At 37.7% G+C, this 27,013-nt stretch overlaps 1 protein-coding gene and 1 long non-coding RNA gene across 7 annotated transcripts in view; one reads left to right on the top strand and one right to left on the bottom strand.

Annotated features, from left to right (window-relative positions):
* The window catches only part of LOC123518627, a 10,513-nt gene extending 6,155 nt beyond the window's left edge, over nucleotides 1-4,358 (top strand). For all 3 annotated transcript variants that reach the window (XR_006678846.1, XR_006678847.1, XR_006678848.1), the window contains one exon: nucleotides 3,972-4,358. This is a non-coding gene — a long non-coding RNA (uncharacterized LOC123518627). The remainder of the gene's footprint in view (nucleotides 1-3,971) is intronic.
* On the bottom strand, nucleotides 342-27,013 carry LOC123518626 (coiled-coil domain-containing protein 186-like). Of its 4 annotated transcripts, none has more exons than XM_045279536.1 (18): nucleotides 26,825-27,012; nucleotides 24,042-24,177; nucleotides 21,810-22,826; nucleotides 20,625-20,715; nucleotides 19,432-19,614; nucleotides 18,861-18,998; nucleotides 17,811-17,930; nucleotides 15,132-15,267; nucleotides 14,767-14,921; nucleotides 12,581-12,723; nucleotides 11,837-12,017; nucleotides 10,011-10,127; nucleotides 9,475-9,597; nucleotides 7,524-7,739; nucleotides 5,498-5,725; nucleotides 4,245-4,286; nucleotides 3,948-4,097; nucleotides 342-598 (listed from the first exon to the last, which is right to left on the bottom strand). In XM_045279536.1, exons 3-18 carry the CDS (start codon nucleotides 22,580-22,582, stop codon nucleotides 527-529), a joined length of 2,868 nt encoding a protein of 955 aa, XP_045135471.1. In that variant the 5' UTR covers nucleotides 22,583-22,826; nucleotides 24,042-24,177; nucleotides 26,825-27,012; the 3' UTR covers nucleotides 342-526. The 4 variants fall into 4 exon arrangements, with proteins under 4 accessions (XP_045135471.1, XP_045135472.1, XP_045135474.1 ...); XM_045279537.1 differs by lacking the exon at nucleotides 26,825-27,012 and adding an exon at nucleotides 26,623-26,753; XM_045279538.1 differs by lacking the exon at nucleotides 342-598 and adding an exon at nucleotides 3,312-3,624 and having other exon boundaries at nucleotides 26,825-27,013.

The following is a 27,013-nucleotide window of genomic DNA, read 5'->3' as shown; positions in this document are numbered from 1 at the left end:
AAGAAAAGGCATTAAAGCTACGCTTTACCTATTAATGATCTTTTCTATTTTTTGTCCCAGAAATGGAGATGGTAAAGAAGAGCGCTCTACATATATATAAATATTTCCACTTTTTAGCTTATATGCCACGAGTACATTCTTAGATAGATTATAACTATTTTATTAAACCATTTAATATTTACAAAACGTGCAGAAAAGTATGTTCCAGTTGACCAACTTGCTGTGAAATAATTAACCCATCTGGCAGTTGAAGGCACCTACATAACAGATCGCGATCGGTCCCATTGGAGCCATGCACAGGAGAGGTCTAGTTTCAGGTAGAAAAGAAAAAAAAAAAGCCATCAATATCAATTGTTTTTATTTCTTTTTAAACAGGAAAAGAATTATTGGAGGATAATACAGTATGTTATCTGTCATTTAAAGTGGCAGTAAAAAGAATTTTTTTGTACATAACATATATATGTATATATATCTATATTACATGGTGAGGGCAGAACATGGTGCCATCCTACAATTGTTACAGTCATCATTTCTTGGAGCCAATTTGTTTCTGTTGGGAAATCTTTGCTATCTCATCTCCTAAGGTGTTCAGGTTCTCCTGAAAGGAAAAAATTGCCATTATTATTGCTCAAAAGAAAATATTTAAAAATTGTCTCAGACTGAAATTCAACCTTTAATGTCTCTTATTTATTTTTAATCGTCCGTAAATTTTTTTCTATGGAAATTAAGACTGATTCTCTCACATTCTCTCTCTCTCTCTCTCTCTCTCTCTCTCTCTCTCTCTCTCTCTCTCTCTCTCTCTCTCTCTCTCTCTCTCTCTCTCTCTCTCTCTCTCTCTCTCACGTACGTCCACAACGCGCTCTGTTCTGATATCATTTCAAGCCACTAAGAATATCTTTTGTCTAGAGTGTTAACTAAAGGTAAGAGTGATGTTTTAGTGGTGTCCTGTCTAGGTGGCAGAGTTAAAATGTCAATAACATTGAAAAAGGAGCAAGAAACAAAGTGAGAACCAAAATAGATGAAGGCGAGGAGTGTTTATTTACACCCAGTGGTAGGTTTGAGTTTCCTAGACATGATTTCTTGGGATTCAGACTGGAGGACAGGTTTGATGACTGAAACACCAGAGAGAGTCTACTGAAGAGAAGGGTCATACAACTGGAGGGCCTAGTGAAGGAACTAATGGCTAGGCTAAATATTGTGGAAAAGGACAATGAGATCATGAAGGCAAACACGGAAATTCTGAAGAAAAACTATGATGACCTGAAGAACAAAGTTTGTGCTGGTGAAAACAAAATGGAAGATAATGAAGATCAAGTGAGGAAAATAACTGAAAAGCAAAATTCTTGCAAGATGGACCAGGACCAGCAGAAAGTTAGTTTTTAAAAAGATTACAGAAGAATCGGCCAAGGAAAGGGAACAGGAGGAAAGGTAATTAAGGAAAGGGGAAATTTGACTAGGGATACTGTGGAAAAGAAAAAGTGCATTGTTGTCTTTGGATTAAGGGGAGAGTCCGCTTTGGAGACCCCAAAAATATAAAAAAAATGACTTTTTGTGAAAAAAATATATTTGGTAGGTATACATTTTGGCAACTATCTCGCAAAGATTTAAAAGGAAACTTGCGATAGTTTCCCTTTAAATCCCGTTTAAAGGTCCCGCGCTCAACCACGTGCAGCTGTGCGTTTGTTTACATCAGCAGAGTAAGTTTTTTTCCACCCAATTCTACGAAAAAATGCTAAAATCTGAACTTTTTTTGTGTGGATATGATATGGCAAGACTGACGACGAGTCTGTGTGGTATTCAGTGTTCGGTGGGTCACAGGGCTCAGTAAACCTGAAAAACCTTCCAGTGTGTTTTAACGGGATTGCGACCTCTCTCAGCCCATATCTCAAAACATAAGTTATTCCCCTTCTAACGTTAACCTTGGAGCCAGTTTTAGCTTGATTTCAATGAAACAAAGACTAAAAGGCAGAGGAATACTTTCTCTTCAAATCATCGTCGCTGTTTTTTTATGTATGTCTGGTTTAATTTTATATTAATATTTTTTTGGTCAAAAAAAGGCAAAAAAAAAAACATTTAAAAAAAAAATCATAAAACAAATTCAAAAGCTGAAATGAAAAATCTAACGACGAAGAAACATTTCATATTATAACGTCTCTAAGTCACAGAAAAATGAAGGTTGTGGGGCCAATAATAACGACGGAGATTCGCTTTTAAATTTTCGTTGTAGTTGTAGTTGTAGTTGGAGGGGGGGAGGGGGACAAGAATGGGGGTCAATGTCTAATGTTGATGTAAATGATGCCAATACTTCACAACATAAAAATCAGAGCGATTCATGCATATTTACCGGAGATATGGCACCCCCGATCTAAACCGGACTCCCCCCTTAAAGGGGAAAGTTATGCCAATTAGACATGAAAAAGAATATGAGAAAAAGTAGGCCGAGAAAGTATGGATGGAGGTGAAGGATGGTGAAGAGGAAGGCAAGAGATTGAGTGAAAAAACTGAAGAAGTGTAGAGACTGGGGAAATACTGGAGGGAAAAACGTGTCCATTAAAGCTTAGAATAAAATTGCAAGCAGGCACTGAAATCCTGGCAGACTCGTGGAGGCTGAGAAGGAAGGAAGCATATGAAAATGTATGGTTGAGATGCGATCTAAACAAAGAGGAAAGAGCTAAACTCAGGCAGCTATGGGAAACAGCCAAAGAAAAAACTTAAACAGAACAGCAGAGGAGAGGATGAGCTACTACTGGAAAGTAAACAACAAGAGACTGAGGAAGTGGTATACAAGGACAAAAACAAAAGGGAAATAAAAATAAGTATCACTAGAAAAAGAAGAGTATTAAAAGCCACACGCACATGTAAATGGTATTTTTAACGGCAAAAATAGTTGAATGATTATTTAAGAGGAAAAAAGTTTGACATTGTGGGATTAACTGAGTCAAAATTGTATGGCAGATTTGGAGCATTGGACATTGCGGAAAATAGCTACAATATATGGAAGAAGAATAGAGAAACAAAAAAAGGAGGAAGAGTGATGTTACTTGTAAAGAAAGAGCTGCAAGTGGATGAAATAACTTATGGAGAAGAGAGTGCTGAAGTGCTGCAAACATGAGTAAGGATTCAAGGAGAAAGAAAAAGGAACTGCCATTGTTTATGCCCCACTCACAACAGAATCATGGGGAAATGAAGAATACGGGAACATGCTTAATGATACCAGAGATTGTTTACAGAGACTAATTGAAAAGAGTAAAAGCATGTGATGGGTGACTAATTGCAAGGAAATAGTTTTGGAAAACCTGACAACTGAGGGAGGAGAAACATTTTTGGGGACAAACACTAATTGATTCTAGCAGTGGACAATATGCTAACTCAGTGGGTGAAGGACAGCACAAGGTATAGAGCAAATGAAGAACCATCACGATTGGACTTAGTATTTACTAAAGAACCACAGATACTCAATAACTTGGAATGTAAAAGTGACCATGTATTACCAGAATTCAGGCTGAAAGAAGGGAAGAAATTCTCTCTCTCTCTCTCTATGCTCACAACCGAGGAGGCCTGGGTTTAAGTCCTGGGAGCGGCAAGGAAAATGGGCAAGCCTCTTAATGTATAGCCCCTGTTCACCTAGAAGCAAGTAGGTATGGGATGTAACTTGAGGGGTTGTGGCCTCGCATTCCTGGTGTGTGGAGTGTTATGGTCTCAGTGCTACCCAAAGATAGGTCTATGAGCTCTGAGCTCGCTCCACAATCGGGAAGGCTGGCTGGGTGACCAGCAGATGACCGTGGTGAAATACAAATACACACACACACACACACACACCTACTTTTACATTCACAGGAAATTGATAATAGTTACTTAATTGATATGTTACTACTCCTAATATGAGAATGATTAATAATCAGTATGACTTAAATTACCAAGAGTTATACAAAATAAAGCTGGCGTACCTTTAAAGTTATATTCTTTAACAGAGTGTCCTCCAAGACTGCCTGCAACTTTCTGTTAATCTCCAGGGAGAGCTCAAGAGTCATAGTTCCATCCCGAGGTGCTGATCCATACACTGATGCCATGATACCACCATGCCGCATCAACTCAGCCTGAGAAGAGACAAAGTGGATTTTAGTTTGTATGAATTGTATGCCTTTACATATTGATAAAAAATATGCAAGAATCAATAAGCACCTTTAAGTATGCTTTAAAACTACACTAGTATATGTTTTTGCAACCAATATTGGAGGACGCACCTGTTTCTTTGAACCTGGTATCCTGGTAGCAGCATTGGAAGACTGATATAAAAATGTTATTAATACTGGGTCAGTTCTCCAACTAGCCCAAAAAATAAAAGTGTCAAGATCTTACTCCCCTTGTGACTTCTGGTACCTGGCCAAAAACATACCCAATAACTTTGCTTTTCCATCTTTCCTTTATTCAACCTAATGACACTACTGCCTTATCATTTATTTCTAAAGCTCAACTCTGCTCAAACAAACCTTTGCTAATAATTCTACCTTGGATGACTCAGGTCATGTTCCTCCCTCTCCCCCATTCTCTGGTTACTCCATGCAAACCATTAAGATTATTAGCAGAGATGTTTTCCATTCCCCAGCTGGCCTAAATCCTTGGAAGATTCATGGACCTGATGGGATCAGGCCCTATTGTTCTCCTAAACTGAGCCTCTGTACTTGCACATTGCCTAATCAAACTCTTTCAACTCTGTCTATCAACACCAACCTTTCCTTCTTGCTGGAAGTTTGCCTACATTCAGCCTGTTGCTAAAAAGTGACTTCATCTTTCATACTATCCTACTATCCTCCTATCTAAAGTATCTGAATTTATCCTTAACAATAATAACTATCTATATCAGCTCCCTCACCACCACAATAATTATACATCAGTGCAACAAAATGCTAATCACTCATTGCCTGCAGCTTCAAGTGATATACTTTGTAGCTTCACTACACCATTACATCTAAAATAATGTATAAACAGTAATGAACTAATATTTGGTTTCCCTTATTTTTCTATGGAAGTTTTCATCATATAACAGTATGAATAATTTTTTAAAACATTTTTGGGGCAGATAATAATTGCTCACTACAGGTATGACTGCAGAACCCTATAGCTCAGTTTATGTATTAATAAAGACAATAAATAAGCATTTTAGGGTTATCATTAATGTAACACAGATTCCAGTACTTTGTGAGTGGCTTTGGAACTTAACCCCATGATAAACTGATGGTTCAGTGTATTTGAACTGTTAGTGGATCAGGTAAAACAAACGAGATCCTTTGAGGGAGAACACAAAACAAAATAAATACTGGAAATATTTGGAGATTCTTACAGGCCTTTGATAGCTTTAGACAATAGTGTTTTTTTGAGGGGTGGATAGCTCAAATCTGCACTGCATCAATAATAACATATATTGGTAGTATAATAGATTCTCATTATTCATGGAAATCTATCCCCAAATGTATTGGTTCTACTAAAAGTTGCTAACCTTTGAGGTGTCTGATGCTGAGTTTGCTAGAGCACCAGCCTCCTCTCTCATGATGTAATGGTGTATGATGCGAGATTTTTTCTTGAGCTCCCCAACCAGCTGGGCATTGTGTTCTTCCAGGAATTCCATCTTTTCAGCACGTTTAGCTGCTGATTTCTGAAGTTTGATAATGCGGTCCACAAGGAGTTGCTGTGTGACCATTGGATCATTTAAGGGTGGCAAGTGGTCCTGAAAGGAAAGGTATGCTAAGGATAAGGTTATTCAAGAATACTGATGAGTTGAAGATCCTTGTAGAGACTGAGCGCTGAGTTCAAATGCTGCAACAACATGGATCGTATGGCACTGCTGACAAATAGTAATTCGCAAAAACTAAAGGTAGCAGATAAATAAAATAGACAAAGACAATATTAAAAAGGGTAAGAACATGAAAAAAAATTGCTAGTGGATTGTTATGCAAAAATCTTTACAATAAAGAAAGGAGGCCAACCTCCTATAGAAAACGCAGCACATCATAACCTAGAGAAAGAAATGCATGGCCAAGCACATGATTGAGACTGAAAACCCTGTCTGCACTGCAACACCAGTGAAGGAAACACTGTCTGAGGTTGATCAAACTCAAGCACTCAACCAGTAAGTATTGCACAGTAAGAGGAACCAGACAGTTGTCACAATATGGTTGGTAATCACGGGACATCAGGTAACTGTGGATGAGTTGAGTGTGATCTACCTGCAGACAAGCTAGGGGTCACTATGAGCATCAGTCTCAGACATGAGCATAAGACCAGGGATGTATGTGACAATTCTGGTAAACTCTTCCACCTCGAGCATCCCACCTCTCCTGGCAAATAGCAATGATTGACATGGAAGCATGAGCCAATGCCTCCCAAATAAGTGCATCAACTCATTCATTCTCAATGACACCGGTGTATCCTGGGATACAACAGAACTCAACATATCTCAACATAACAACATGTTGATCTGTTAATTGTCTTGTTTTCTTCACTCAAAAGTGAAGAAAACAAGACAATTAACAGATGAGCTAAATGAATGCAAAGGAGAACTGATGCAACAAGAATCACTAAAAATCATGAAAGATGACCGAGTGTAAAAATAATTTGTAAAGCAAGAACTATTGCAGAAAGCTCCATGGTAAACACTGAAGCAGTGACTGGAAGACTACCACCCTGGCAAAAGGAGAACACAACATTAAAACCAACACTGGCAGCACATTTAGAACCATCTGTAAAGACTAGTATTCAATCAGAATGAAAAGTGCTCTAAGAATAAGGCACAAGACACTGTAGGTGGCAAATTCCTCTTGCTATCTATGCTAGGGAGACAGACAGACACCTTGAGAAATCCATAAGGGCAAATGGGAAGAGAAGGGATTGACAGTGCCATCACAAGAAACACAGCCCAAAATTCAAATAGTTTGGAAAGATTAAGATGAGCATTATATGCATTATATGTAAGATCAAGTGGTAGGGAACCGATTCAGGGAGGCACTGGCACAGAAACCACAGCTGCAAGAATGAGGATTGACACCGCAATATATAAGCAGGACAATAGCATCGACAAGGAGACTAGGAATGGGGGAAGACAGGAAAGCACCAGTAGTCAAGCGTACTCTGGCACAATGCATCGAGTCCAGCACACGTAGGTGAGTCTTCATGGCAGAACAGACCTCACAACCATACTCCCCACAGCCATCACTACACCTGACATCTCGGACATGTCTGACATGTTGGAGAGAGTACAAATTTTGAGATATTATTTGCTCGAATTATTTATATACTACTTTGAACTACTGTAATATTATATTTTTATTATTGATGACATACAATCAGATTTATGTTTTCACATTCACTGACAATATCTACAATAACGTGCAGTAAAAGTGTCAGCATTCAAGAATCCATTTTCAAAGTGTTAAATCTGAAAATATTTGCTATGAGAAAAATGGATAAAACATCTCAGTCCTTATATCTTTTGTATAATAGGGAATTATTGTATCAACAGTGGTTACCTGGGTCTGTGAACTGGTGTCATTGTGGTACTCCAGTGTGTTGAGAGAGGTATTGGACGATGCTCTGGATCCTTGGGAGAGATTGTCATGTGGAGTGACAGACTGTGAGGACCTTCCACTGGACACTCCTCCAGAGATACTCTCATTGCCACCACTACTGCCATTCTCTTGAAGATCTAGACGCCTTCTGAGTTTCTGCATTTCTCTTGTTATGTCCTGGTAAATAAGGAAAGACTTGTTATATCTATAAAACAAATATTTTATCCAAGTCTGTTAAATACACCAAAATACATTTGCTACTGAAAAGTAACTTACATGGAGGGGCTGTTTATATACAAGGGTTACATTTAGTGGAAAACCTTTAAGTACTATAGTCATATATACAACCTGTCTTTATATCAATTACAGATGATAACATTGTGACCTAACTCTTTAGTGAATGAAATTTTAATCCTACTGAACTATAGTAACTATACATACACTTGGTTGGCCAGGGTCCAGATATTGTACATTTCAAGCACATAGTAATTCATCAGCCGTCACTTGAATGTTGACGGCTTTATTTAATTTTTGACATGCCTCAAAGATGTTCATATGGCCAAAGCAGCAACAGTACATCAGTATCTGAGATCTTTTTATGAAAGAAATAATACATGCGCACACACACACATGCACGCACACGCATGCACGCATACATGCCCGGTAGCTCAGTGGTTAGAGCGCTGGCTTCACAAGCCAGAGGACCGGGGTTCGATTCCCCGGCCGGGTGGAGATATTTGGGTGTGTCTCCTTTCACGTGTAGCCCCTGTTCACCTAGCAGTGAGTAGGTACGGGATGTAAATCGGGGAGTTGTGACCTTGTTGTCCCGGTGTGTGGTGTGTGGCTGGTCTCAGGCCTATCCGAAGATCGGAAATAATGAGCTCTGAGCTCGTTCCGTAGGGTAACGTCTGGCTGTCTCTCAGAGACTGCAGCAGATCAAACAGTGAAACACACACACACCGCGTAGTGTAGTGGTTAGCATGCTCGACTCACAATTGAGAGGCCTGGGTTCGAGTCCTGGCGCAGCGAGGCAAATGGGCAAGCCTCTTAATGTGTGGCCCCTGTTCACCTAGCAGTAAATAGGTATGGGATGTAACTCTAGGGGTTGTGGCCTCGCTTTCCCGGTGTGTGGAGTGTATTGTGGTCTCAGTCCTACCCGAAGATCGGTCTATGAGATCGCTCCGTAATGGGGAAGACTGGCTGGGTGACCAGCAGGCGACCGAGGTGAATTACACACACAAATACACACACACACACACTCTCTCTCTCTCTCTCTCTCTCTCTCTATATATATATATATATATATATATAAAGGTCAGTAAATAGTGTGAAAATGATGAAAGAACAATCACAGTGCATGAGATCTATGGGAAACATGTAGATACTAGCTCAGCTGAAGCTATCCCGATGAGCCGAGCTGCTGACTGTAGCGGCAACATCCCCGAGTACGACTCGTATCTTAAAATTTTGCTCGTATCTCTAAATAAAAAATTTACCAAATCATAGCTTGTATCTCAAAAAACTCCTATCTCAAGGTACCAGTGTGTGTGTGTGTGTGTGTATATATAAATATATATATATATATATATATATATATATATATATATATATATATATATATATATATAGAGAGAGAGAGAGAGAGAGAGAGAGAGAGAGAGAGAGAGAGAGAGAGAGAGAGAGGATATAACTACTCTAAAGAAGAAAACCCTAAACTTTCTGCCTTTATAACAAAAATCTATAAGAAGCAAAAGGAATATGGAAATCCTGTGGTATTATGTGTAAAATATGAACAATGCATTTTCTCATTGTAGATGGTCTTTTCTAATATCTAGAATTGTAAAGACTCATCATGGAAAAATTCATGTAAAAAGTCAATAACAAAATTACACATGAACCAGCTGTGACTTACTTTGAGGGCATTATTGTGTTTCCTGTTGAGAACCTGTACCTCATTCTCCAAATCTGAAGCTTTGACTGTTAGCTTTTTGGCCTCCTCTGTCTTTTCTGTCAGCTGCTGATTTAGGCTTTCCAGCTGCAATATTAAACATTGTCTAAGAGATCACTTGAATAAGATCTTGCAACATAAAATCTTTGTATGCTTCAGTGTTTTGCATTTTGTCTTATCACTTATTGCTACATATTCCAGCACTATATCTTCCCATTTCACTATTCCTTTCTACTCAAACAATCTCTTCTACATTTAGCAATTCCTCTTTTTTCTCTCTTGATTCTCTTTACCTTGTCTTCTCTCTATAGCTACACATCACATATCTTTTCAGCAACAACTAATTTGATATTTTATTTCACCCCATGATCAACTTATTTTGTACCACATAACTACTGCAATTCTCATACATTTCATAAAATGCAATAATATTTTCATCACTTGACAAGTTACTATAGTTTATATCATATTTCTGAAGGAATCACAGCATTTGTGTTTACCTTAATATTGTGTTTCTGGCTTTCCTTTGCTAACTCTGCTTTCAGCTTGCTTTTTTGTAGCTTCAGTTCCTCCACTTCTGCTTTTAGCTCTTCATGTTCAATTTCTGTCAGCTGTGTCTGAAATGCCAAAATCTCACTTTACTGAACATCCTGGTGAAATAACCTTTGCCTTTGCTATCTTCTATAACTTAGAACAACTAGTGCAACACCTTACTCATATTCCTGACTGTCTTGGAAATACACCCAAATCCTTGATCTTTCCCTAACCTCTAATTCTTCTGCTTTTGTTGTTACCCTTTCTTCTGGGCTCTTCCAATCACAACCTCTTATCTATATTCTGGCATTACGGCTCAGCTACTTGGGGATCCTGAGGAGATATTATGCTAATTTTCCTTGGAATGACTACTCCTTCTGTGCCAGAGACCCATCTTTATGTGCTAAGCTAATAACAAAGGTGACAGTGCCAGGCATGAAGATATACATTCCTTACTCTTCCTCTCAACCTAAACCCTCCAAAGGTTGGTTTTGCAAAGTCTGCTCTCATCCTATATATGATAGAGAGGCGACTCATGAAGGTTACCCGAGCCTTCCATCACCTGAATCTCATACACTTTATATTTCTACTTGGAATTATGCCAAGTCTTTTCTCCAACTTAACAAAAACTACTTCATTAACAGAAAGCATAAAATTTTTTAAAGATTCACCTCCCCTTGAGACAAAAACATCTCCAATAACTTTAATTCTTCATCTTTCCCTCCATTATTTCATCCTGATGGTATCACTGCCATTACATCTTTCTCTAAAGCTGAAGCCTTCTCTGAAGCTTTTGCTAATAACTTTACAATTCAGGGCTTATTTCTCCCTCTCTCTCTTCTCCCTTCTGGCTACTTCATGCCATCTATTAAAATCCTTTACAATAATGTTTTCCATGCCCTTGCTGGTCTAAACCCTCAGAAGGCTTAGTGATCTATCTTTTTGTTCTCAGGAACTCTTGACTCAATGCTTGCACCTTGCCTGGCTGAACTCTTTCAACTCTGTCTATTGACTTCTATCTTTCTTGCTTGCTGGAAGTTTGCCTACATTCAGCCTGTTTCTAAAAAAGGATAATCATTCTAATCCCTTAAACTACTCTCCTATTGCTTTAATCTCCTTATTTTTAATTTATCCTTCAACAGAAAAACACTTAAACAGTTTGTTCTTCAACTTATCAAACCTTGGCCAGCCTGCTTTACATGTAGCAAAATATATTTATTACATATTTATATAATAATTATAAAAAAAATAAGGATTATAATCCCATGTGAAGTCTAATATGTCAAACTTGGCACCTGAGGACATCCAAACATGAGATATGTCACTGACTAATGCTCTTATCTTCTTGCAAGCTGATGTGGTTTGGTCTGTTTTAAAGCATGCTGCAGTTAACTATAAGTTCTTTATTTAGTTGCAAGGTACTGGGTTATAGATAACAAATAACTTCAGATCTTGATCAGAATACAAACTCAATCTACTGCATATCTAAAAAAAAAAAATAAATAAATAAATAAATAAATAAAACAAACAAACTAATATTTCAGTTAATTAGCACATAAGTTCACCAGCTAGTGCCACTTACTAAATGTGTCTGAGTATTCTTACATGACAAAATTATTATGCCAGACCTTGTGTCATGAACTATAACATTTAACTGCTTCCTTTTTTTTTTTTTCTCCATCAGTATTATGATTATCTGTTTATCAGTTCAGTAAGCATAAGTCATGTTTCAGTTTTTGTCACTTACAGAAGCTAGCTCTCTCACAACCTCTAACTTCAATGATTACTTTACCTTTGATTGAAGTGCAGAATACTGACTTTGGATATGTACATTTTTATCTGACAGTTTCTGTGTGAAGGCTAGTAACTCAGCTTCCTTTTGCCGACAAGCAAGTAGCTCATTTTCCAGCTCATTGTTTGTGGACTGTAGTCGGTCAACCTCCTCAATGGCACGTTCTAGTTGTTCTTTTTCTCTGCAGTAAACAACAAAGATATGTAAACTGTTATTAAGTTTCCTGCACCACACTTTATGCCTTGATAATGGAGAACAACTTAATTTTTCTCTAAGTAGCCAAGTATTTAATGATGATGATGATGATGATGATGATGATAATGATGATGATGGACCAGGAAAGAATGAAGGAAAAATGCAACTAAATACCTTGAGAATTCTGACTCCTTTTCCATTCACTCTTTCCCTTCCTGCAGTGAGCACATTCCCACAGCTTTCATCACTTCTCCCTGCTTGATTTTTCTTGTTCATGCATCCTCCAACATTTACCATTTCCAATAAAATCACAAATGCCTTACATTATTGTCTAACTCAATGGGTTTTCAAAATATTCCACACATTCTCCTTTCACGATTTCTTTTCTAATTTTTACCTTATTCCTTAACTAGCTCACATTCACTTGAAAACATAAAACCAAATACCAGTAATGAAAAATAAAAAACAGAATATGTCTGTGATCTTACTGATTCAATTTAAATTGGGATAATAAACATTCACAATAATGATAACCAAACTACATCATACCTTGTCAATTGCTGCTGAAGATGTGCAGAATTTGACAACTGATGACTGAGATCTGAGGCTTCCTGCCGTGCAGTTGTTACTTCTGCTCTGAGGCAGGAAAATAATTTTTCCATTTCATCTTGTTCTATCTCACGTGATGTAAGCTGGAAATAAACAAGCAACTAGAACTAATGAAGACTGAAAGATCAAAAGAATGCTTTACCAACACTAACATCTTGATCTTGAAGCTACAGGTGGCTTGGGATCGCTCCAGAGCCAGGCCTCTAGATTGGCAACTGTAGACAACAAACAAAAGACAAGCAGGAGAAAAAAAAAAAGTATCCTGTATACTAATTATCTCTACGTCTAATATGCCACATTTTCTCTAAAATCTCCTTCAAAGACTCAATCATCCTTTCACTGTTTCTCTACACAGTCCCAGCAGTAACACCATCCATTCCCTTCCCATCTTTTCCACTCTTTCATCCCTATTATGCTATCAGGTTCACTTTTCCTAACCATCATCTGGTAGCATGACAAAACCAGACATAACTGTGATGTCCAGCTTCCTCATCATTTAAGGGTGACTTCAACAGATGTCATGTGGTATATATGCATGTTCATGTGTATGTGTGTGTGTGCAGAATATATCCATCTAGTATGAAGTACCAAGTGATACAATATTGGTCATGTTATTTTTTTTCTTTCTTTTTCTTCCCCTTATACCAATGCTCATACTTAAGCAATAGTGTTAGAAAAAAAAAAAAAAAAAAAAAAAAAAAAAACATGACCCTCATTGCATGTAATTATATGTACTACAGTACACTCTAAGTAATTGTTAACCCCTTCAGTACCGGATATGTGTTTTGTGACACGTGCGTGTCACGGCTGAGTTCACGCGCCAGAAACCGAGTGCGCTCCCCGTGACACGCACATGCCACGGTTGTAAGCTGTGTGTATTGAGGGCTCTCAAGGCCTCGGTTTCTGGGTTATTTCTACCCACATGGTGGCAAGTGTCTGTGTTTACAAACATAAGGCTGCAGCCATTCGTGGGATGGTTTGAAACGTCATAAACTTTGACCAATGAGTTATTGTCAGTCCTGTGACGTAATTTGTGAAAACCAATCATCATATTATATATTTTTTTATACATCATATTTTCTGACCTACGTATGGCAACACATGCTTGTCGAGTGCCGCAATGCAATATTCTCTAGCTTCTGTTCAGTGCTACCTTAAGTTTTTTTGTGGTAGCACGCGCGGATTTACTTCGCAATTATGGATGTCTCTACAACTGACAGTGAAGATGAATTTGATGGTGGGACAATAAGTGAATTTGAGGGGTCTGATGACTCAATGGAAGGTGATGATACTTTGTTTGATCCTGAAGCTATCAGTGATGTAGAGAGTGATGCTAGCAGCGGCGATGAGAGTATTGAGACGTTGTCTGCAAGCAGTGGCCTGTCATGCAGCCCTCCTGCCTCACCCCCCACAGCTGCTGGTAGACAAACAAATTTCACACTTCTTTCAGACCCATTCTCTGACACCAGACCTAACCCTCTACCTACATGTAACACTGATTTTCCTGATGTACATCCTAGTATTATTCTACATCATGAAGCTAGTACAATGAGTGATCTACACTGTACATCCTAGTATTATTCTACATCATGAAGCTAGTGCAATGAGTGATCTACACTGTTTTCGGTTATTCATGGGATGGGGAAAGATGTGATTGCTGCTCTGTGTCTCTGGACCAACACACGTGCTGCATATTTTTTTTTACTCAAATGACATGTTGTGGGGTTTCTCTGATAGAAAACATAAAAATAAATATAGTGTGAACAGGGTGTTTGTGAGAAGAAGCTGAAGACTACCGCACGGACAATGCGGAGGAGTGCGTGGGCAGTCTGTTTGGCAGCGAAACGTCTTGTTTACATAAGGTTGACGGGTCGGTAACGATGGGGTTAAGGAGTGATGCTGTGCGATATAATGGACTTTTTGTTGCAAGGTGATGATCCACAGAATATTGTTCATTTGGTGATATTTACTTATACTTAATACATAACTCCCCTGAGCAGAAATCCAGCAAAGCTGTATACAATAGGTTTAAGAACTGACAACCATTATATTATTAGCATGAAACAGTTAGAAAAGAAATACAGAATATAACTAGCGGTTATAATGTGACCCATATCACCCCTCACCTTGGTTCTAAGAGATGTAGCTTCCTCCTCTAATGCCTGATGCTTATGTTTAAGTTCCTCCAATTCTGCTGTAATTTTGGTGAAAGCTGAGCCTCGATCTTCATTCACCTGACGTTCCATGATAAGTCGTGCCTTTTCTTCTTTTAATTGCATGTCTGTTTAAATATGAATGTATGAAATTACATATATATAAAATTTTGATAAAATTTTTCATAGATATTTAACAGCATACAGTTCCTTGGTAGCCTTGACTGAATACATGAAAATCAATTACATTCTTTACCTGCTTCCTGGTAAAAATAAGCTGCTCTAAACTTTGCCTCAAAATGGATCTCAAGATGTATGAGAAACAATACTGAACTCACCAAGGACATTAGCTCGAGAATTTTCATCTTCCTTAGCTGCTTGCACAGTATTCTCAGCTTCCTCCTTGATGGTTCTCAGCTCCTCTTCATGTTTTGTGATCTTGGTTAAGGCACGGTCCAACTTTCCTTGGCATTCCTATTGGATTAGAGGCCACATTATAAAAGGACATCAGCTTCTGCTCTACTTATTCAGAGTCTCCTTAAACATCTCTGTTCCCATTCTGTGTACTGATTCTAATATTGTGCTTGTTCTGCATAATTCTTTCACTGATATATCTTTATAAAAATTCCTAATAAAAAGATAACAAATAAAATAAATAAAAATTAAATGAATTGGTATCATCGATAATGAAATAAATAGATGAATAAGTAAACAAATGAGAAAAAATGACACTATCTGTATGTAAATGTTACTTCAAAATGATCAAATCACAATAGTATACACATACACACAACACTTTATGCTGAAATTTAAGATGAGTTATTTCAAAGGTTTGATTATTATAATAAATTGAATAATAATTCCTTTTTTTCATGCAAAGGGGGAAGCCAACCTAGAAAAAAAAAAAAAAAAAAAAAAAAAAAAAAAAGGCCAAAATTCTGAGACAAACATCTTGAAACCTCCCTCTTAAATGGAGGCAAGTCGTAGGAAGACGGAAATACAGAAGCAGGCAGGGAGTTCCAGAGTTTACCAGAGAGAGAGTGTAGGTTGGGCTTCCTCACTCGGGGCAACGGTTTCCTAGCGGGTGGGCTTTGAGATGGGGTATCCAAAAAGTATCCCCTTTAGCCCATAAATTCCCGTGAAAAACCCACATGGTATAGAATAAAAAAAAAAAGGCATGAATGATGAAGATACTGGTCAACTCCTGCTTTAGAAAGTTGGACAGAATAGAGGTGAAAGGAAGAAGAAAGCCTTGTGCAGCGAGGTAGCAGGAGGGGGGAGAGGCATGCAGTTAGTAAGATCAGTAGAGCAGTTAGCATGAAAATGGCAATAAAAGATAGCAAGAGATGCAACATTCTGGTGGTGAGAAAGCGGCTGAAGACAGTCAGTAAGAGGAAGAGAGTTGATAGGATGAAAAGTTTTTGATTCCACCCTATATAAAACTGTGTGAATGGAATCCCCCAAATATGCAAAGAATACTCCATACAAGGATGGATAAGGCCACTGTACAGAGTTAGCAGTTGGAGGGGCAAGAAAAACTGGCAGAGATGCCTCAGAATGCCTGACTTGATATAAGCTGTTTTAGCAAGAGATGAGATGAAAATCATATAATGGCATGATTTTCTTACAATGAAAAAAATTCTTCTCTATTCCCAAATGATTTCAACTTTTCATTCTAATATTATTAAAACTATCAAGCATATTCACCAACTTATCACCATTCAATCAAGCTGACATTGCTCATTTCCTCCACAGAATGATTCTCAAAGGAGTGGCTACACAAGAACCTCCACCTCTCCCTTCTTGCCCATCAAAGCACTTTATTTTTACTACTATTTACTGCTTAACAAATGATCTTCATGTCCTACTAGGGTCTCCAATTCCACTCACGTATACTTTCTACATCAACTCTTCTCTCACTCTCTCAATATACCATTTTTCATACACATCATTGCTTTTACCTTCACATCTTGTTGCTCCACATGCTCTCAAATAATTAATACCCACTGCTTGCAATCTTGACTGATGTGGTCTATTCCAGGTCTCAATCTTTGAGCCATATGCCAATGTTATCATGTTATCAGGATAATACCATTTCTTAAATCTCTCTTCACATTCATAGACAATTTCTAATTTTTATAACTTTACATAGGGAGGCAGTGGCATAGTGGATAAGGTGGTAAGCATGGGATTGGGCAGACGTCCATGCCTAGGTTTGAATCCCACCATGTGTCGCCTTGGAACTGCCATTTGTCGAGTGGTTTAAAGTTACCTACATGTCACCATGACACCCAGGTGGTTACACCAAAGATGTGCTTCGTGGGATATGGGCCCTAATATGGGTACCACTATAAATAAAATTGTCTGCGCCACTAATGGGTGGAAGCTGAACAGTGCTTCCCATACATACTCTTCAAGTAGACCCACAGGTACTATAAAAAAATAAAATAAATAAAGTAAAAAAAAAAAAAATAAAAAAAAAATAAAAATAAAAATAAATAAATAAATAAATAAATAAATAAATAAATAAAATAAAATGCCTCTCTCTCTTATAACAACATGTTAGTATTTTCTTTTCTCATGCAGAAATCAAACTCCATTCTATATCCTATAACCACCTCACTATTGCTCGCACACTCACCCTCTAAAGTATCAAACTTACACAGCTTTACTTCTTTCCTCTCAAAAAACACTACTTTTCCAGGTTCCATCTTCAGTTTTCCTCCTATATATACACACTTTAAAACTGATCTATTACTACAAAAGTGTTACTTATACAGCCACACGTTACCATACACCACACTCAACTATTCCATTCAGCTTTTCCCTGACATTTCCAACTTTGGCTTTCATTTCCCTCATCCAAGTAGTATCCATATCCAACATCACACACAAAAATAACTGTATTGAACTCCCATCCAACCTTATCATCATCAGAGCAGCCATGCTTGTGGAAATGAAAGACTCTTTAATCTTTACATACATAACAAATATTGAAATCAATTACTGTGACTTACCTGATAAGCTTCCATTTCAGACTTCAGCTTCGCTTGTGCCCATTTGATTTTGATATCTTTACTATTGATTTCCTCCTTCAATCTGTCTATTTCCCGCTGATAGGCATTGTTTTTCTGCACCTGAAGGAAGACAGCAGCATTGATATCCTATTTCATTCATAACATCATTGCCTCGAGCCATTTTCTTTTCATGGTCGACAGAAAGGCAACTGCTTATTAGTAAGTATTGACAAAGAAATTAATCATTTGAAATGTTACAACTCTGAGATGGTGCTAGATGGAGCTGTACATTTCTTTTACCTTCCTTAAAACCAATAAATGTATACCAATATTAATCCAATAATGTGGGAGTGTCCATATTCCTACTATTAGGGTTAATTGTTGTTGTTGATATTATTATTACTATTACTGCACAAGATGTTTCTCCTCTTTCTTTTTCTGCCTGGTTTGTGCATGTTGAGTTCAGGTGAATATGGATGTGAGGTAGGTTTATTTTAACACATACTCAAGTCTGAATGATATAGAGAGGAATATATGAACAGGAAAGATTGTCCATATCTTCTTTTCATCATCTATGTAGTATTATCATTACTTTAATTGTAAACTTTATTTTACAATAATAAACTTATTTGATAATATGCCAACTTGTGCTGTCCATAGTGTGTGGCAGTCAGTGCCAGCACAGGGGCACTGGTGGTGCTTGGGTGTGTGTGACTTGCCCAGTAGGCAGTGCAAATACACAGAAACCCTAGTGACTTGATGTTTCTACATCCCTTTAATCTTTGAATAAATGAGATAGGTCTTTCATCCTTAACAGACACAATATATATCCTGGTGCCTCACCTACTCTCCCTTGAGCCAATCACAGAGCCTATATTATTACTTGCAGGTTCTGTTCATTAAAGCAACATCCTAACTGCCCATCTAGCTTCATATCATGTATGCCATATTAGTAGTTGCTGGACATCACTCACCAATGGCTAAGGAAAACTTTGGCATTATCTTAACAAAATGTAGCAATTCTTAAATAATGAATCACTATATTCTTACCTTTGCATCTAAGGTTTGGCAAATGCGTGCCCGTTCTGATATTAGCATCTTGTTTTTGCTAAGTAAATTTTCTCTTTCTTTTTCCATATCTTTCATCCTCTTTTCCAATGCTTCCTTTTGTTTTCTGGCAATAATAACCTGGAAAACAAAACAAACTTTGTATTCAAATTAGTGTACTCTATTACTTACAAATATACACTTTAGCCACATTTTGTATGTGCAATTCTATGGAAAAGTATCCAGTTATTTGCTATTCACATATGGTACTTTCAACCAATATGTGATCAAAACTGTAACTACTCATGTTAATATGCACCTTTCAATATTATAATCAATGGTACACATTGGCCACAATCTAACAAACTGAACTCAAACCAGTAAGATTAAGAAATAACATTATAGAACATAATATTCAAAGCAATGAAATCAAATTGTAAAAACTCACATAGATACAAAAACTCCTATGGTAATACAGTGAATAAGGTAGAAGAAAAGTGTCACACAAGAAATTCTTTTATAAGAGTGGTGTGCTGTAGTCTTGATTATCTGTTATTGCAAATTGTAACTTTACCTCTCGCTCAGATGTGGCATATTTTATCACCATTGCCTCCTTGTCTTTGTTGGCAGCTTCATATTGCTTAGTGATCCGTTCCAGCCGAGTGGTTAGGTCAGTACGTATCTTCACATTCTCTGCCATGTAGTTTTGTTCAGCCTGCTGAAGTTTTTGTTCCCAACTGCAAGCATCTGCCTGAGCCTGATGGGAAAAGCAAAAAGCAGTGCATAATTCTGTAATTGTAATTGCAGAGATAACTTAGTACACATCCTTAATCCATATCTCAGTACTATGGACATCCCTTTAATACACTTCAGAAGCACTGCACAAAATCAAGATGAACCAACTCAATTTTAAGGGCCTGTGCTCAGGAACCCTGAGGCATTTGTACCATCAAGATCAAGAAAGTGGTGCATCTGTGAAGTGTATCTGTGAGGAAAATTGTGTAAAATAAACAGTTTCATACATTTGCTAAGAAAAATCTAAACTTTGTGAACATGATGTGTACAGATATCTTATACTGTCAGATTGGATAGTTTTGTTGATTAAAGGTAGAGTACTGCATTTATTTCTCCATCTTTGTAATGAAATTGTTGATGTTAGTCACTCCAAATGTAATCTAACGTTCGTGTCAGTATCTGTGGGCGACCAGTTTTATTCGACCACTGTTCCGCAGTTTTAGTCCACAATACTGAGGTGCGAGTGTATTTAACAAATAATGCAGATTTATTAAAGTATAACAAACAGGAGATTAAGTTACACTCCTCTATGAATAGCGGTGGAGAGTGGTAATGTATATGTAATTATTATAGATCTTCCACAACAGGTCTTATCTGCATGTCAGTTCACTGAGAAAAATGGTCACAGGCATTATACCAATAAAGAGTGAATGACACTGCTAGATTGGGAACAAGACTTGAAGTATGGACACATTACACAGCTGGAAATGTTGTTGGTTATTCATTTAAATAAATCTAATAATAAAATGACCATGGAATTATTATCCATGCATACAAATATATCAACAACCATGTAACAATATAGGTAGTTTCATAATTTCGAACTCTGATTTAAATAACATAGAGGTAAGTGCATACTCAAACATCTAAAATATCCCTACTAGAATATGACAAAGTATCATTCATAATAATTATATCACCTACATAAGCTCATAGGGAAAAAAAAAGAAGAAAAAAAAAATTGTATCATACTTGTGCCAGGGATTTTTCCAGGGCTTCAATCTGTGCCATGTATGCCAGTGAAGAATTGTCAGCCTCAAGACAATCAACCTCATTCTCCAGTCTGTAAAAATAGATGTGAACGTGACAGCAAAAATTATATACCTAAAAAGAGAGAGAGAGAGAGAGAGAGAGAGAGAGAGAGAGAGAGAGAGAGAGAGAGAGAGAGAGAGAGAGAGAGATAATGAAATGTGATGAATTCTATTAGGCAACAAAAGAAAAAGGAAACTCCCCTCTCTGTTGTCTGATAATACCATGCAGGAATGCATGGCAAACTTAACACATTCCCTGCATTTGGCAGCATGGGGAGCTCTCCCACACTGCAATACAATAAATTGCTGTCACGTCAGCGCTGGTCAAGCCAGCAAAGCGAGAAGAGCAGAGTGTTGTCTGGGAGAGCACCCAAAGGCACTGGCAACGTCAAAGTGTTTGCCCACCGGTGGGTCGCATTGCATACTGTGAAAAATCTATGATTTCTCTGCGATACGACCCAGCGGTGGACATACTTTATTTGTCAATATTCAGTGCGTCTCTATACTGTACTATATTTTTCCTTCTACATGATCCCTTTAGGAATGTATCCCTCACATAAATTGAGAAATCCCTGTACCAAGAAACCTGCTTGCACACCACTGGGTGCAGGAACTATTCCAATCCCACACACCGCAACTGGTGATATCCTTCACTGCACTGCAGTGTCCTTGCACAAACCTGGGGCAAAGAGAGACCAAGTCATCCTCATACCACCAGAGAATCTCTCCTGCCAGACATGATGCATGGTTGGACTGAATCCTCCCTGTAAATACTGAAGTGAAATTCCTACATTGCACACACAAAGCTCCCTGTAGTAACAGAAACTAAGGAGAAAAAAAGAAACAGAACTAATGCAAACATTTCTGTAAGACAGATGTGTAGTCAGTGGGACATCAAAGAGTTGAATGAACGTGGCTTGGCACTTGGTAAGAGATAAAGGATAGAATATGGGTTCAGATGTCTATTCAGAGAAAATTTCTCATTGCCGTTAGACACAGGTGTAAGTTTACAGTAGGAATGGGGATTTAAGTAACAATTAATAATTATGGATTGTAGTAAGTATAATAATAAACTAATCATAAATATTTTCAAGAATAAAATTTCATTTTTTATTAGAATACTTACCTTGCTTTCTCCTTTTTGAGCCAGTCACACTCATTCAGCAGGTCAGACACCATCCTCATTAAATTTTCTTTTGGTGTGGATGAAAAGTCTACTGTGCCCACCTCCACATCTGAAGTCGGGCTGCATAATGCTGATGTATCTGAGAGGAGTGTGCTGATTTCATTTTGAAATTGGCTTGAGTTTGATTGTTCCTTAGCTTTGATCTTCATTAATGTTTCTTCAGTTTCTTCCTCTTCAAACTTTGCAGGAATTTGTTGTGTCTCATCCTCATTCTCCCCTTTGTGTTCCGGTGGCTCAGGCATTTTTACAGACTGAGATGGAATGTTTTCATGATCACTACCTACAATGTGTGCCAAGACCAATTCCATTTCATGGTTTGTGTCCGGACCTTTTTCTGTAGTTAAGGAAAACTCTACAACACTATCATCCTGCAGTACAGTAGTTCCAAGTGGATTACAGGATCCATCTCCATGACTTAAGGAACATTCATCCCCAAAGCTATCTTCACTGTTCAGTGCTACGTCATCTTTATCATGCACTGAAGAATTGTTTTCATTGATCACATCTGAGCTGCCTCTGAATGAAGTTTTGTCAGTACTACTGTCACTTATTTCTATGGAATGTCTACTTTCATTAACTAAACAATCTGTATTTGCAGTAATTTCTCTTGAATCATCCCCTATTATCTGTCTAGTGGAATCTGGACACTCTTGTAATTGAGTTTGTTTAAAGGTAGGCTGCTCTGAGGAGCAGGAGGATTGGTTTATATCCATCTGGTAAAAGAATTAAAGAAAAGAACTTTGAAAATTAAAATGTTCTCTCATCACCTTGGCATCAGCTGGTTCATCTGACCAACACTGACAAATAAGAACACTTTTGTAGCCTGAACTTGTAAGTCTGTGAATACTACTCAAGTCTTTGAGGTAATGCTTCCCACACCAGCCATTAGTCTCCTCATTCTCTGTTGATTCCTCCATTTTGTTGCAGCCTTTTCTTTAAGTAATGAGATCCATCTTTCTGCAAAACAAATATTTTTATTTATTTAGGGGTCAAAAAGTATTACAGTACATACATTCATTTCATATGCCAGCATATAGCAATTGTAAAGTAGATATAAACATACAAACAAAAAATCTTGTAAAAATATACAATTGAGGGACAAGTGACAGAGGTAGCAGCTGTATGGTATGAATGAGAACAACAAAGTTAATTGTTTGTTCAAATATTTCATGCCCATCCAGTAAAAATAGAGAAACACGGGCAGGGCAGGCAAACAAGAGCTTTACTACTATTGTAATAAGACAACCAATGTGGATCAACATTCATTTGGTCTTTAGTCGCCATCACTCATGGCTCAACTGGCAACAAGTTGTACAAAACAATGTTAAAGATTCAGTTCCCAAAATCTTTCTCTAAAGCTGCCATTTTGCTAAATTGAGAGGTGTCTCTGACACAGAAGCAGTAGTCGTTCCGAAGAAAATTAACATAATACCTACTCAGGTAAACTCTGGAACTCCCTGCCTGCTTCTGTATTTCCATCTTCCTACATGATATCATTTCAAGATGTTTCAACACATTTGTCCCAGACTTTAAGGATAAACTCTATGACTCTCTTAGGGAACTGGCAATTGAGTGGGCATTTTTATTTTTTATTTTGCACTTGGCCAGCTACCCCTCTTGCAAAAAAAAAAAAAAAAAAAAAAAAAAAAATAGAAGAAGCAAAATGCCACAGGCACTTCTACCTTAGGAGATCCTGAGGAATGACAGGAGTGGTAAGACAAGACACAAATAAGAACTTGATAAGAAGAGTCCAACGTTAAATAAAATGTGACGGCATAAGCAGAAGAATTAGAGATTACGAAAAGATGAAGTATGCTGGTCATATCTTCAAGATGGTCAGAAATATAAGTACGATGCTGCACCAGTTGCTGAAGGTCATGGAGGATAGCAAAGGTGGTGGTGAACATTAAATAAAGTCTCCAAGAATGGAGACTTCCACAAAAGGGAAGAATGTCAAAATGTGCTCATCTTTGGAAGTTAGATAGTCAGAGGAGTTAGACAAGAGGTATACAACACAGATAAGTAGCTTAATGACTTCAAAAGAACTGGTGTGATATTATGAAACAAAATACAAAGGCAAAATATATGTAGGTGCTATAAATATCAGAAGGTTAACTTCATTTAAAATGTACACAAATTCATAAACTACCTAATTAATATAATGTTACTCACCTGAAGGAGAAAACTGGCAGAACAGAAGTATGCATCTGTCTCTCTCTTGTGTACAAAAACAGGACTTGCAGTGGTTCTGTACAGTGGACCATAAAAGGTGAACATCAGGGCAGCATGAAGAGTCACATACACATCACTGGAAAGTAGCATAACACTTCTATGGTTTCTGGTTTCTCATGGATAACATCAGGAATGTATCTAGAATATCAATGCTGAGTTAGCTACATGTTACTCCGAATTTTGTAAGACTGAAGATATTAATAAAAGAAAGTGAAAATAAAAAGCAAAATTTTTAATTACAAGTCCTGTTGCCTTCTAAAAGTCTTAAAATTCAAGAATATAGAATCTTTATTAAAAAAAAAAATAAATAAATAAAATAAAAATAAGACCTTGACTTCCAGCAACACTATAAAGTTTCTGAGTATCATGGCAAATGCTTTGTCTTATTTAATTGTAGTAATTAATCTCTTATTTAACTGTTATCCTATTATCTGTGGTGCACCATTATCTAGTGCTAGCAAACACAATTTGCCTATAAGATTATAAGATTAGTCAACAAAATTCTAGCTCTTAGTTTGAAGTAAGATGCACTATATATAGAAACGTTCTTACAGTCTGGCAAACCAAGCATTTGCTTGGGGCTCTCAACCAACTATCAATGTTATCTGGTAAAGTTTTGGTTGCTATTTATAAGATAATCATTGGATTTAATCTTTATCTAAGTCACGATTTTATACTTTCAAAATAATACTTGAATAATTCTTAACATAGAATATTTAATTTTTATTCAAATCACAATTTTTTGCTCACCTTTAAATCAATTCGAATCAAACAAATGTCACTTTCTTTAGTATATTGAATATTAGCAGTGACATGGCTCTACAATGATGTCAACCTATCTTGTGAGCTAGAGAAGAAATATTATTTTGTGAAGGAAGTGAATCAGTGCTAACAATAATTTTTAAAGATTTGCAATTTTTTGGTGGAGAACGAGCTAATGTGCTGCCAGACCCATGTGTGTGATGGACTGACAAGCACCGGGTAATGCTGTTAGGTGTGTTCGTTCATGAGTGCATATTGTCACATTAATTGTGCATGCATGAAATCAATCATAGTGATTGGATCTTTTGTTTGAGCATGCAGCCACTAGCCAGTAAAAATAATACATAATAAATCTAGCCAACCAGAGCATTTTGTGGAGAGAAGTGACTCATTCAAATCAGTCTATGGAAGAACAGGCAGGGTGTCATCTTGATTATATCCACTGTATCACCAGATTTTACTAAGTGAAATAAGGTAATGACTTCATATTAATTTCTTAGTGTTACAAGTCACATTAGACTAGTTTGCTTTGGTTAGATCAGTTTAACTGAGTTAGATAGTTAATTTGTTCTGAGGAAGACATATCAGCAGTGCATGGCTCCTAAACTAGGTTACGTTAAGTTAGGTAGGTAAGTTAAAGTTAGGGTTTTATTAGTTTTGGTTTAATAGATAAGTTTCAACAAGTTGGCTTGGGCAGTGGTAACCAGCGATAGTGGCGAGTACTCTTCACAGCAGTAACAGCCAGAATTTTTTATTGTTACTTTTGTAGTACTTTGTGATAATGAAACTATTGTTGTACGTGCGTGTTTGTATGTGAATGAGACAGCGTGAATACGTGGTTCAAGTGTATGAACCAGCATACAGCTTCGAGATTGAGGTGCAGAGGTGACATAGACAGCAGGAAAAGTCACTCAGCCGCCACCTGCCTCTTTGATTGGCTGTACTACCCACAGCACCTCTGACCGAGCCTCCTGACCATGCCCCACCTCGGAGCCTGTGCTGACAAAGTGGTGAAAGTGTGCTTGTGCCTACCCTGCTTGACATTGCACTTGATACTTCTTGTGACCTGGAAAATGAAGTGCTAGTGAAATGGAGATATGCTGACTCCTACTGACTCTGCCCCACCTCAACACAAGTAACGAGACCCAGGTGTAGCACAATTTTCTTTTGCTATATTTCAGTCGGTTTTGTATTAATCATGGTATATTTGCAGTTTCAATCAATATAAACTCTTATATTTCTTTTTTCCCTATGTCTAACAAGCTTGTGGGCCTCCTGGGAAAGCAGGGTTTTAGGGTGGGGAAACCAAACATAACCTAGCCTAAATTCTGTCGTGAAATCATTATTAATTTCCGATAGAATAAAATGGGTTACAAATGATTGTAGACCTGACCTAACCTAACGTAAATTCTGTCCTGAAGTTATCATTAATTTACGAAAGAGTAAAATGGGGTTAGAAATGCTCGTAGAAGTGTGATCTAGACCGTGAGAATGTGTACAGTTATGTGTGGTATATTGGTTGAAACTGCATAATACCTTAATCTTTTTGTTAGTTTTCATTGCAATACAGTATCTTCTGAGGGGATAGACTGTATTTTTAGGGGGAAGAGGGAGGGGGAGAATAAAAAAAAAAAATACTGATATCCGACAGAAACAAAGTGCAAATTCATTCAAATCAGGTCGAAAACTACCACAAAAAAATTGTTTCATCCTGAAAGGCGAGTATGGTAAAAGACTGTAAATTTAGCAATGTACTAACACTCATAGATTAGTGTAGAGAATGGCAGTAGGCAGCTCACCCCACACACACTGGACAGCACAGGGCGAGGTGGTGATCTCTGCTAGCTACTCGCTTGCAACACTGAGGGAGCTAAAGATACACCTCCCCACAGATCAATCTTAATCCAAACAAGCGAACCTGGTCTGAGTCAAACCATCAAAACAATGACAACGTAACCTACACTCCCTTGTCTTGGTGGCTCCTCTTGCTCCGTGTCGGTTCTTGTGTTACTGTTGCTTTGTTCCTCCTCTTGTTGTGCACTGGTGGTCCCCGTGTGCTGCTTGCATGAGTGTCCTGCACCACAGCACCACCACCACCACCACACGTCACCAGCTGTCACTATCACCACTCACCAGCACTGCGCCACTCA

This window comes from Portunus trituberculatus, chromosome 44, assembly GCF_017591435.1.
Source record: "Portunus trituberculatus isolate SZX2019 chromosome 44, ASM1759143v1, whole genome shotgun sequence".
In the NCBI taxonomy this organism is placed as follows: domain Eukaryota; kingdom Metazoa; phylum Arthropoda; class Malacostraca; order Decapoda; family Portunidae; genus Portunus; species Portunus trituberculatus.
Note: the sequence above shows the minus strand (reverse complement) of the source record. Positions and strands in the feature narration are given on the sequence as shown.

Bases quoted from the DNA above. Each gene is read 5' to 3' on its own strand.
- LOC123518626 (XM_045279536.1), bottom strand. From the start codon at position 22,582: ATGGATATAAACCAATCCTCCTGCTCCTCAGAGCAGCCTACCTTTAAA. The intron at 19,615-20,624 runs GTATGATACAAT...TTTTCCCATCAG, and splicing joins TGGAAAAATCCCTGGCACAA to GCTCAGGCAGATGCTTGCAG. The intron at 17,931-18,860 runs GTAAGAATATAG...GTCTTCCTTCAG, and splicing joins GCCAAACCTTAGATGCAAAG to GTGCAGAAAAACAATGCCTA.